This window comes from Curcuma longa, chromosome 20, assembly GCF_044706935.1.
Source record: "Curcuma longa cultivar G26 ecotype Majalengka, Jawa Barat chromosome 20, ITB_CL_G26_1.1, whole genome shotgun sequence".
Classification (NCBI taxonomy): Eukaryota; Viridiplantae; Streptophyta; class Magnoliopsida; order Zingiberales; family Zingiberaceae; genus Curcuma; species Curcuma longa.
Genome location: NC_133880.1, coordinates 5254236 through 5267882, shown reverse-complemented (window position 1 = coordinate 5267882; position 13647 = coordinate 5254236). Strand labels below are relative to the sequence as shown.

The following is a 13647-nucleotide window of genomic DNA, read 5'->3' as shown; positions in this document are numbered from 1 at the left end:
GGGATTTTGACTACCACTTTGGATCCGGTTGCGCAAATAAACCCGATAAAAGCGACGGAATCCGGATCCGGATAACTTTCCTTTGCTGGGCATATTACCGGGCCGGGCCAAGGAATTGAGCCCAGTCCAATCTTATAAAAATTTCAGTTTACCCCCACAATTTATTAACTTTTTAATTATGTTTAACTCTTTTAATTTTATGAAATTACGTCAAAATGCTTCTTCAAGGTTTACACCACATCGCCTCCGAAACCTGAACCGAAACGGCGCCCCACTCCGCCCGCCGCCCATCCTCCCTCTCCTCGCCCTTTTTCGCCGGCGATGGAGGACATGGATTGGGACGTATCCGCCTTTTCCGGCGTCAAGCGCGAGGAGGACGGTCCCCGCCTCTACTGCGACGCCTGCGGCGGCACCGACTTCGCCAGCGGCGACGACGGCTTTTACTACTGCCAGCAGTGCGGCTTCCAGAGCCAGGACGTTGTCGACACTGGATGTGCCATGGAGGACATCTTGGGCGACAACCATGGATCCGGTGCGCTCTACACCCTCTACCGCAGCCGCCCCCGGACCCAGTCGCAGGCCCCTACCCCCGCGGTCCGCAAAGATGACATCCTTCGCTCCCTCGCCAATTCGCTCGCCTCCGGAAGAAACCCTAAGAAGGAGGAAGAGAAGGGGCCTCCATACGGCTTCGAGGAAGAGCCGTCAGCGCTTAGGGATTTCCCAACGGGCCCGTGCTCGGACGCGGACGCGCTCGCAAGCGGGATCCGGATGCGATACATACAGGGCTTACAGGTGATCCTTCAGCTCCAATGCGAAGCGCTTGTAGAGAAGTTCGGCGTGAGCCCCATGATTTGCGGTCTCGCAGGGACTATCTGGTTGCGCTATGTGGCCTCGTCCATGGTGTTCGATGAAGGTTGGGCACAGAAGACGATTCAGGTGTCTGAGGCTGCCTTTGCTCAATCCCACCATGGAAGACCAGGTATGGGTCTTCGCCATCTGCATGCTTCATCCCATGCTAACTTTTTCTTATGTAAATAATTATCTGTGTGTGTTTCAATTACAGAAGAGAAGAAAACTCTGAAGCGCGCTAGAACTAAATGCATAGATCCACGGAATGCATATGGACAGAAAGCTGTATATATCTGGCTTCGTGCATTGAGGAAGACAGTACCTGTATATTCTTCACTTTCTATTTCTTTTTTGGTTTGCCATATTGCACGAGAAGCAATTCTGCCGACTGATATTCACAGATGGGCATCAGAGGCAAAACTTCCATATCTCACAGCATTTGTGTTGCTTGATAAATACCTCGGAAATCCTCAGAGTTCTTGCCCATTGAGTTCGAGGCTCATGTTCCGACCTGTCCGAATTCTTGGAGCTTGGCAGTTGGAAAGTGTAGCCGGTTCTATTGCTGAAACAATTGGACTACGCCTCCCCTCTGTGAATTTCTATGCTCTTGCATCTCGGTACTTGAAAGATCTCTCCCTTCCAACTGAAAGTATACTTCCACACGCATGCCGTCTTTACGAGTGGTCGATCCCTCCAGATCTTTGGTTGTCTTGTAATGTTTCTAAGTTACCAACTCGTGTTTGTGTTATGGCAATTTTAATTGTCACAATACGAATGCTGTATAACATACACGGCCAAGGATTCTGGGAAATGACTTTGTCGGATGTAAGAGATACTCCAAGCGATCAAACTCCCATTCATGGTTGCTTCAGTCAGAGTTCTGATGCTAAAGAATGTGGTTCGACAGAAGTTTCTTTCGAAGTTAACCATTTGCCATACATAAAAAATTCATATTTCAATGCCAAGGAGTTGCTGGACATTCTTCAAGCTACTTATGATAGGGTCATAAATGTGCCAGGTAACTAATTTAAAGCACATTTGTTCTGTTAATAGTTGATTAATATTTACATTACTGATACCTGCAAGAGTCCTTCAGACAGCCTCCATTCCTGGAGGTTGAATTTATTTTGAAAATTTTCCTTTCTAGGTTTATAAAATAGCAAGATGTTTTTAGACAACTTCTATAATTGGAGCTCTATTTCTTAGTAGATTTAACCTGGAGTTTACTTACCTTCTGCTAGTAGCTCCTAAACCAGGTGAAATAAATATAGCATTGAGCTATAATTCCTAAAACTGGTCAATTAGTACAATGTAGTTGTCATGTTAGTTTGGTTTAGGCTAGTCAAGTGCGAGGTGTAGCTTGATAATGAAATATAAAAGTTTTAGTGGTTTGGATCCTGTTGAAATGCAACATCAAGAGTACATGTAGTTGACTCTTTAAGCTGGTTTATTTTGATAAAGGAGTACCAGCTCTTTTTTAGCTAATCAGTTAAGTATCCACTTGCTTCCCTGGCTGTGCTGCAACCATGGCATTATTTTCTTCCCATTCTTCATTCGTTGTATTTCAGTTTAGTTTGTTAAATAGAATGGTCTGAGTTGATTAAGTATGCTTAGATCTAAGCTTTTATGTCTGAGTTGACTCAACAACTAGAACTTCATCAAAAAACAATATGAAAAGTGGAAAATTGCTGTGTTAGTCTTTATACTTCTTTCTTGAGAACTTTGTTTATTTGTTATATCAGTCATTCTTTGCCATTATATATGTGCATGTTGTCATTTCATTTTTATTATTTGATTACCAACAAATCAGGCATAGCTAAAGCAGTTTGTTATTAGTGCTCCATCAATTAACATGTACTATATTATTGACAGACTATTCAAGAGACTTAAAATCCTATCTCAAGTACTGCCGCAATGTTATTGTTGCCCGAATGACAAGCTTATATGACGAAGAAACACTAATAGAAAGAATGTGGGAATGGTATCAGAAGGAAGAGGTACTCATTACTCAGCAGCTCTTTTGTTTCTCTCCCCTTGACAACTACAGATTCTTTTGCATTACAATTGAAATAGCTGACTGAGCTATTGCTATCTTAATATTTTGTGTGCTACGATGAATGTATGAGGTTACTAGAATAAAAATATATTACTATTTGTGAATAATTAAATAAGTCAATAAAAATGATTGAATAATATGAATATGCTCAAAGACCAAAGATTATGTGTAGATAAGTTAAAGCTATTAGAACTAAAGATGTGAGGTATAAAGGGACACCAAAGAAAACTCTAGGTAATGTAATCAAAGGTGAGTTTCAAGAGTCCTTAATCTTATGCATAGAATTCGATGGAGGAATACCCTTTCTATAGCGGGCCTTAGATGCAATTAATGGTAATATCGGAAACTAAAGTATATTCCCATGACATTCTTGTCAAACATATTCTTGTTAATGTATTCATGTAACCAAGAATGCATTCTTACATTCTGTCAATTTACAGTGTCATCCAATACATTGGTGGAAAACACATTAACTGGAATATACTTTTCCTCATGGGAAACTGTCATTCCATGAACCAGATGCTCCTTAAAAAATTGCAAATATTTGGAAGTGTATCTTTAGGATTTGATGAAAAAAAAATCAAACTTTGCACTTGTTTCTGAATGTGTAAAAGGTTTGCTCCAGTAAATTTTACCTAAATTTGAGGAGTATCTTCTGGTATGCATATTCATGCACTGCAAATCTGCTTGTCCCCAACTAAAACAATACACATTTTTTCCCCTTGATTTTTTCATTGTGATTTTGCTTCTAGAGTTAGTTTTACTCCCATCGCAGGATGATACTCATAAGGACGAAAAAGTCGACTTTCTTGCTTCAAACGGTAAGAGACAGAGAGATGAAGTACCTGCTACTCCATTCTTTGACTTGAAGAAGCTAAAAGAACAAAGCAATTGCATCCAACATGCAAGCAGAGAGGCAGTCCATGATGATTATACTGGTACAGCCGATCAAAATGGCACTCCATGTAACTCTGCTGACCCAATCCAGAAACCTGCAGTTAGTAATTCATCATTGAAACCCTTGAGAAATGTTGCAGTTGAAAGAATGAAAATAATCATGGAGGAACATGGGTTTCATTACCTTCCACCAAGACGTCGGGGTAGGGCAGATGGTTATCTTCGCTACAGTAGAAAGAAAATAGATAGCAAACTGACTTTTGCTGCACATGCTGATTATTACATATTACTAAGGGCTTGTGCAAAAATTGCTGAGTTTGACATCAAGCTAATGCATCTTGGTGTACAGAAATTTGAGAGAAGACTTACTTGGCTCGAACGACGAATTGATATGAGCTTGAATGGACTACCTGATCTTTTGCATAAGACGCATGATGAATAGTGCTTATGCCAAAAGCTACAGAGTTTGTACTTCATGAAGGTTCTTTTTGTGGTGAAGTGATGCTCACAGTTTCTTATTTGAAGCACTAATTCATTTTCGTTCTTCCAAATAAGTTGGTTACTTCATCTCAACAAATCCATTTTACAAGCCTGGAAGCTGGCATTTTAGATAATCACACAACTCTCTGAAGCTGCATCTCTTTCCTTAAACTCTGAGACCCTAATCCTGAGGCCAAGACTGACTACAATGCCGCAGAATTGCTCCCCTCATAGTCACATTTTAAAAATAAATAAATTTAAAAAAAAAGTTCAGTGTTGAAAAGAAGAAAAAATAATTTTTTTTAAAAAAAAAAGAGGGAGCTGACTTTTTATCTTTTCAAAATCTTTCAAAATATTACCATAAGTACTCTGTATATTAATCATAAAAAACTGAAATTATCCTTGCACTAGCTTATTTAATTAGCAAATTGACTTTATTTCTTTAGTAACGAGGATGTTCATGTACAAAAATCAGTGTGATACTTAATGTGGTTTTTAAAACTGATGAATATAAACCTCAAAATAGTACACAAATTAGTGTGTTAATGAATAAAATGTTATCAACTAATCAAAATAAACCTCATATTCCAATAATTTTTATTGCTATTCTTAATAAAAAAATCTTACTTGAAACTGCCTTTATTTGTTTTTTTAATTAATATATGCATGCAAATTAGCCCTCCAAGTACTATGTATCTGCAGCCCCAGGGCACAATGTGATGGTTAAGCCCATCAGACAGACTAGGCATATGAAATTCAAGACTCAACTACAATGAATTTATGATGATTGTCTCAAATATATAGCAGACTCAAGAACGCTGATTGTTAGATTAGATCATCATTCACACTTTCTTAATTTATTCTAGTGATCGGTGAAAAATTTTCGTGAAATTAGACCAATCATTTCAAAATTAATCGGTTCGAAGGACTGAATACCTTGTGCTAACTAAAAAAAATTATATATCTATATGACAAGTACCAATATATACTCTTCTTTTAAGTGTGTATAAATTATACTTTGAATTTATCTACTAAATCAATCAAGGAGGAAAATCATCTATTTTAAAATTTAAGAGGACGAAACTCGAATATTTAAATTATTTTTAAAAAAGTACAATGTATCTGCACTCAAGTATAGTAAGCAAAACTCTCAAAAATCAAAATTTCTACAACTAAAATTCTAAACCTTACAATTAAGTTCTAGTGTCAACAAGAGCCAAGTTATTGATTGCATACAGGGTTTATATGAAGACACGTCCTAAAGTTTAAGCCAAATCAAGGAGAGGACAAGTGTGGAGAAAGAAGGGCACCACAAATGCAATGAGAAACGCGTGTTGGACTAAATTTTCTACTAATCCTAATCCATTTGATCTTTTGGATTAATGAAAAAGCAAGCAATTACACTCCAACTAAATCACTTGCTGGAAAAAAAATTTGATCACATGTCTACCTTCAATTCTGAGTAGTAGTCATGCATGCTTATGTGGGAGTGCAACGCAATAGTTATGCATGCAAATTACGTCTCGGAGTCGCACAAGGAATATGCTGAGACATACATCAAAACTGAACAAAAGCCGGCATTTCAGTCTCATAAGTCTTTGACTACTTTTAACTTCTTTGGCGAGTGATATGTTCCAGCTATTTATGGACAAGAAAGGAAGACTCGACAGCAATGTCGTCGAATCTCGGATGAGTTAGTTCTCTTTAACTCATGTTGTTTTTGTCAGTGCGCTGTTCGTGGAACATACATGCATCAAGAGTTAATGTGAAAAGGTGCATGGAAAATGTTTGTCAAATGTTTGCTGTGGAATGCGACAGGCCTCCAATCTGTGCATGTTGATTGTTAGACTCAAACAGCTCCTAAATAGAGTTTCTAATAAGCAACAAAGACTGAATGTAGGGGATAAGGCATTAACTCAGCAGGACCAAAGCTGAATACTCAGGTTTAAGAATTCACAAGATGAGGGACTCTGTGCCATCACGAGTGAGGTGAGCTGACTAAAGCTAGAGGAACGAAGAACATAAGTCACATGTGAGAAGTAAAGCACCTCACTGACTTAACTTGTGGAACTTAACCTTCTCACTATATTAAACTAACTAAAGGTCAGTGGTGCCATAAACTTGTGTGTTAATCACTAGAATTTGTTGACCAATTTGTTTTTTTCACTATTTTTGGGCAATGCTTAGCGTAGAAGCACAAAGTTGTTCAAAATTTTCCATGTGGATGATTCTGTCTGTTGTAATTAATTGGCCGTGCACGATTCTATAACTATACTCGTGCATGTCTACATCTTTTTTCTACCTGTTCACTGCACTCGACGTATATTAAAACTACTGATAGCAATGTATTGGATATTGTAGCTCTTGAAATTGTGCATAATGCACAACACTAAAAATTATGCAAAAAAGGGTTAACTTAAGGTTTCAATTTTTTTGAGAATTATTTTCTTCCTATACTCGTGCATGTCTACATCTTTTTTCTACATGTTTACTGCACTCGACGTATATTAAAAACTACTGATAGCAATGTATTGGATATTGTAGCTCTTGAAATCGTGCATAATGCACAACACTAAAAATTATGCAAAAAAGTTTTAAGTACAGAAATCTAAATTTAACAAAAACTAAGTTATCTAATATTCTTTAAAAAATTAAAGCTCCAATAGTGTTTGAGTTCCAAATAACTTGTATGAAAAATAATAAATAAATAAATAAAGCAATGAAATCTAGAAAAGGAAATTAAAATGCATTACATGTTACCAAACAAAGGCAATGAAATCAACTAGTTAGAAATAGAATAAGTATAAAGACATTGGTCAACCACTGGAGCAGCAAGTAACGAACTAGCATCATGTGACACTCAACTTTGATTTGAGATCTTTCAGGGGTAGAATTGAGAAAACGGAAAATTCTATTCAATGCGACATTGATCACGTGGTTAATTCTTCCCAAGGACGGTCGATAAATAGCAACCCCTCCCTCCCCCGTCTTCATATCAACTGCCACACACTTGGAAATTGCCTTCCCCTCCCACAACTCCTCAGAGCTTACAAGCGAGTGGTGATACAGATCGCACACCGACTGCGACGTCCATGGCTTCTACTACCGGTTTCACAGTGCACTCACCAACCAATTCAATTTCCAACTACAAACACCGTCACCGATTAAACAGCACGGTGGTAATTCGGTGCTCTTCCCCAGCAAATTCTCTCAGCTCCGACGCTGCCGTCGCCGTCACCACTGCCACTCCGTCCTACCGTCGGCTTTATGACAAAGAAGCTACCAGAGTTGTTGTCACAAAGCCCGCAAGCCGGGCCAAGTGGAACTTGGTCCAGCGGCTGGCAGCGGCTGCTCTCGACGCCGTCGAGGACATGTTCATATCGGAGGTGCTCGAGCGGCCGCACCCTCTCCCGAGGACTGCAGATCCAGCCGTGCAAATTGCTGGCAACTTCGCACCGGTCGACGAGCAGCCGCCCTGCTACGACCTCCCTGTTCGCGGTCGCATCCCTCCGTTCATCGACGGCGTCTACGTCCGCAACGGCGCAAATCCCCAATTCGATCCCGTAGCCGGGCACCACTTCTTTGACGGCGACGGCATGGTGCACCTCGTCGCCCTCAATGGTAAAGCCGCTTCGTACGCCTGCCGCTACACTGAGACAGAGCGCCTCCAGCAGGAGCGCGAGCTAGGGAAGCCTGTGTTCCCCAAGGCGATCGGCGAGCTCCATGGCCACTCGGGCATCGCGCGCTTGTTACTCTTCTACGCGCGGAGTCTCTTCGGGCTCGTGGACGGTAGTCGAGGGACGGGCGTGGCCAACGCTGGCCTCGTCTACTTCGCCGACCGCCTCCTTGCCATGTCCGAGGATGACGTTCCTTACCATGTCCGCATCACCCCTTCCGGCGACCTCGAGACCGTGGGGCGGTACGACTTCCACGGCCAGCTGCGCTCCTCCATGATCGCGCATCCGAAACTGGACCCTGTCTCGCGGGAACTCTTCTCGCTCAGCTATGACTTCATCTGCAAGCCTTACCTCAAATACTTCTACTTCACCCCCAATGGCGACAAGTCCTCCGAGGTGGAGATCCCCCTCGACCAGCCAACCATGATTCATGACTTCGCTATCACAGAGAACTACGTGGTGGTGCCGGACCAGCAAGTGGTGTTCAAGCTGCCGGAGATGCTCCGCGGCGGCTCTCCGGTCATGTACGATGGAACGAAGGCGGCACGCTTCGGCGTACTGCCCAAGTACGCTGCCAGCTCCGCCGAGATGGTGTGGATCGACGTGCCCGATTGCTTCTGCTTCCACCTGTGGAACGCGTGGGAAGAGCCGGTCACCGGCGAGGTGGTGGTGATAGGCTCATGCATGACACCGCCGGATTCCATCTTCAATGAGTCTGAGGAGAGTCTCACGAGCATCCTCTCGGAGATCCGACTCGACCTCCGGACCGGCAAGTCCACGCGCCGCCCAATTCTAGCTCCGGCGAACCAACTCAACCTGGAAGCCGGGATGGTGAACCGGAACAAGCTGGGGAGGAAGACCCGCTACGCCTACCTCGCCATTGCAGAGCCATGGCCGAGAGTTTCCGGGTTCGCGAAGGTCGACCTCTCCACCGGCGAAGTGCGAAAGTTCATCTTCGGCGACGGCCGGTACGGCGGCGAACCCTGCTTCGTGGCTAGGGACTCGAGCTCCCAGGAGGACGACGGCTACGTGGTGACATTCATGCACGACGAGCGGACGTCCAAGTCGGAGCTGCTGGTGTTGAACGCTGCAAACATGCAGCTGGAGGCCGCAGTGGAGCTGCCGTCACGAGTGCCGTACGGCTTCCATGGCACCTTCGTAAGCAACAGGGAGCTGGAGTCACAAGCTTAGAGATTAATTAGAGCACTAATTACAAAGGGAATGACAGAGATTAACGGCAGAGTACTGCATCATGCGATGCAGCACACTGTTTAATCAGGACACGGGATGCAGAAAGAAGAGGAAAGTAACTTACTTTTGGGTTTGTAAGGCAGCTGAGCCTGGGGCTCAGCTAGTTTCCTTCGTTCTTGTTTATCAGCACTATTCATACACTATAGAGGCGTCAGCCACAATAAATTCTTGCACATCGTGCATGTCCTTGTTGCATTGATTGATTATGAGTTCACCATCATGGCTACTGCCAATGATGGTAACGGAGCAGCAGAGAAGATCCCGCCAAGATCCAAAGCAAAAAAATGCACAGTGAAGCTTCTAAAAATATGTGATGGTCTGGGAGATCATTAAGGAGACGAATGCATGGGCAAATGCATTTAGTGAAGCTTCTAAAGATGTTCATTTTAAAACTCTTTTCAGTCATTTGATGAACAAATGGGGTTCTCTTTAGAAAATCTCAGGGAGAATCACTCCGTAAGAAAACAATATATTTCATAGAAAAATAAATGCATATGATATAAAAACTTGTGCATGTGAGATTAAAAAAATAACGCGCACGTATTCTAAAAATAATAAATGCACATAGTAACACAAAATGGAGCAAACTAACCTAATAGACATATAAAAAATGGTGCAAATGGAGATACTTGGTCTAACGGCATATGAGCTAGATATACTCTTTAGTCAAGAATTTGAATCGAAAAGAACATAATTTTATAGCTCCCGCAATGGATTCATTTCCTAAACATGACATGGTATCCTAACCTGAATTCGGAAATTGGATGTATGAAATATCAGAAATCCAACCAGATGAATCAAACTTGGAGTGAGAAGGGATTTGTGTAACTGAACCTAATTAATTTGACTAAACAATCCAAGTCACATAGAAATGGAGAAAATAATAAGAGAAAAGAAAAAGGAAAAAGAACCAACATACCGTGGCGTGGTGGAAGATACTACGTTAAACAGAGCATTGACCGTGCAAGTTGCAAGAGTCAAACATTAAACTAAGCCGCCATTCCATCTCCTGGCCAATCATGAATCACCCTCAAGTTTAAAATTGATACAAGTCAACGCATGAGCTTATCCCTTTATATGCTTTGCATTCCCATAAACCTTTACCACGAGCATTTAAGCAACTATAACTGCTTTAATGACATCATCAACAAGTGGCCATTCAAACCCTCCCCACTTCCACAAGAGGCCATCCATGATTAATCTGTGCAAGATAAGCAATTATAGACTGAAAGCAATTGGATAATGGACCAATGGGAAGTTGACTAGCATTAATTAAGTCAAATGATTGGACACTTTGGTCAGCCACTTCTCCAGCAATCTACCTAACGAGTGAACCCATAAATCCAGGAATTATTTATTGTTGTTTCACGAATCCAAATGTGGACAACTTGGATGAGTCTAATTACAATAAATTGATTATGGGACACTGCAATGGCAGCACCAACACTGGAGACTGCCGATTGGAGGCGTGATGACAGAGCACACTTGAGGTTGGTGGAACACGGCACTGGGAGTCAACCACATGGTATCAAGCCATTAGGGTTTTGTCATGTCAACGCCGACACAGTATCTTTTGGAAAAATAATAATTCTACCTTGGTTTATAAGAGTGAAATTGACACTTGACAGTGAATAGAGTAGGTAAAATTGACTGAGAATGAAATAAAAAAATAATTTCTTAATTTAGCTCATGAAATGAAAATGCAAATTATTTAATGAAGGACCATCTGTACATCAAATGAAGCTAGAGTTACTAAGAAGGTAAAGAAAAGATTAAGCAAATGAGCACAATTGTATTGTCATCCTCCTTTTGAATTTTCTATTTGTCAACTAGCCGAAGGAGTCAAACAGATTGATACAAGAACATCAACCAGCTAGCACGCCTGACTACACCATGGAAACTTTTAAAAGGATCCAATTAAGACAATCACCGTTCCTAGTTTTCTGATAAAACTCTCTTTTGGAAGATCAACTTATTTCCTTTTTCTTCTTCCTCCTCTCCTCTCAATGCCCCTTTTTTTCATTGGGATGAACCTCCTTTTACTAATAAAGTGGAGAGCTTTAACAAGTCAAACCCATCTTGGACACCAACAGCAAGGCGTATGCCGTGACGAAATTCAGTCAGACATAGTGGCACACCCAAAGAGGAGCAAAAAACTATCCTACTTTCCAATAAAGAAAGAAGTCAAAAACAACCAGTCGCCGTCATCGTGACTTAACCGTTGACTATGTATGTTTTTCCACACATATAGTGGTTTAATGAAATACCTCGTACAGAGATATTTTTGCAATTACTTGACCGTCTGAGTGCCCGATTTGTATTGCGAAAAAATCCAACAGCGCCTTATTATTAACACCATTAAAGTGATGTTGCCCCCATTAAAATCATTATAGTGGTATTATATGGTTAAAGCTTCCAAGTGAATCTAATAATTAATAGTTGGATTACATATATCATAAAGGTGGGTTTTTTTTTCATCTATATCATAAATCTAGCTGGATATGCAGTAACTTTTTATGTCCTGATTGAAAATGGCTCTAGGGCAATACAGTCATACACATGTACCAAAAATCTCTTCCCACAATCCGTAGACATATGGCTTTGTGTAAGCAAGTCTAGTCCCTGAAATTCAATATAATCTGTCCTTTTGCTTATTTGTAATTGTATGAGCTTAATTTTGTAGTTATCATCAAGTATTTCAAATTTTTATGCCTTCTCAAACCTTAGAATTCAATATATTCTGTATGCCAATCCATGATCCACATATATTTTTTTTATTTTTATATACAAAAATATGAACTTTGAGATTTGGTGTTAGTTAATCTCCAAATCATTTGATCTACGGTAGTTGTGTGTGTGTGTGTGTGTGTGTGTGTGTGTTTTCCTTTTTGTGTCACCCCTTCTAGAGACTAAACTTTATGTTGGCGTTTACTCTCTGGTTTTAATCTCTTGTTTGATTTGCATGCATATTCTTTCTAGCAATTGTATCCCTGCCAGAAAATAAGAATTCTGAGAACACCAAGGAAGATGGACTTCTTGTTGATCTTAAACTACAAGTATTTTTTTTCCAATTATCTTTTTATGAATTTTCTTGGTTTTGTTGCTGAAGTACTTAAGCTTCTATGAAATGGTCTCTTTTCTTTTTCTCATTGCAACTCTACTTCGACAAAATTACTGAGCTACCACCTCAACATCTTATCATTGGTTCAATGCTACTGTCGCTGAAATAGATGATCCAATAATTATTTTTAAGTGACGAACCTCAACAAATGTAACCACCATGATACAGTGGGTCTTGAAATTCAACAATGTCAACTACTTTGACAACAAACTATTACACGATAACAATCCACACAAATCAATATCCAAGTCGACCATCAAAACTATTATACAATGTATGTTGAAGATCAATACCAACAAATCAGTTGTATCAAAAAAACAACATTTGAGGCACTAATACAGCAAGTCTCCACAAATCTATGGCACCCGATTTTAATAATTCACCTTGATCAACACATTGTTCGGCATTCCCCAATTGATAATATATAATCATCACTAACAAAATCATTAACTAGATAATTATTTTCAGTTAAAGCAACCTAAATCATCACCAGACTACTTCATCAACAATGCCAACTCTCTATTAAAAATTATTATAGCACCATAGTCCATATAGATCATTATAATCACCATCACCATCACAGAAACACTAATCACTGCTACAATCAATATCATTACAGATTCCATTTTGAATATCAATACCAACACATGATCCATACCAAAGAACAACCTTAGCACACTAATATAATCAAGCATTTCGGAAACCAGAAATCTGTATTGTACTCAGTGTTTATTATTCACCTTAATCAACACTTCACATCAAATATCTCTTCGCTACAGTTGATATCCACCATAAAACTTTGATCACAACAGGACAATGTATCAATATCAACACCATCCCACAGTTCCTAATTGGAATGTCACTCAATTTAGTAGCCCACACACAAATATCTACTGCAACCACAAGGTATCACCATCTGACATGTAGGTGCATCTGATTCCCAACCTCAATATTCTTCCAAACAACATATCACTAAAATTAAAACTCAATTAAGATAACTCACAACATTTATCTAATAATAGTTTCTATAAGTCAAATCAATTACTGGATATAACCACTTAAGGTTCACCTTCTCTACAAGTGTAAGTCTCTCATTTCATTCAGAGATTATCTTCTAAAATGAAGATGTCAAGATCCTTTCAGGATTTGTTAGCTCGTTTTACTATGTAAAGTTTGACGGTGTTACAGAGAGAAGAGTAAAACACAGAGGAAGAAGCTTTGAGGGGAGAACTTGTTTCTTTAACATCATCAAAATATATGCTTATATTAGATTATAATGAAAGAGAATGGTATGAAATGAAATCTCTAATTTTCAA

The 13647-nt window shown here is 40.1% G+C and overlaps 2 protein-coding genes across 2 annotated transcripts; both read left to right on the top strand.

Annotated features, from left to right (window-relative positions):
* Window positions 1-252: 252 nt before the first annotated feature.
* Window positions 253-4321, top strand: LOC141813815 (TATA box-binding protein-associated factor RNA polymerase I subunit B-like). The gene is made up of 4 exons (XM_074701802.1): window positions 253-979; window positions 1064-1867; window positions 2722-2846; window positions 3681-4321. The coding sequence occupies exons 1-4, from the start codon at window positions 322-324 to the stop codon at window positions 4242-4244; spliced, it is 2151 nt and encodes a 716-aa protein (XP_074557903.1). The 5' UTR covers window positions 253-321; the 3' UTR covers window positions 4245-4321.
* A 3053-nt stretch (window positions 4322-7374) lies between these two features.
* Window positions 7375-9150, top strand: LOC141813857 (9-cis-epoxycarotenoid dioxygenase, chloroplastic-like). Its single transcript, XM_074701854.1, has one exon. It carries the CDS (start codon window positions 7375-7377, stop codon window positions 9148-9150), a length of 1776 nt encoding a protein of 591 aa, XP_074557955.1.
* The last annotated feature ends 4497 nt before the right edge of the window (window positions 9151-13647 follow it).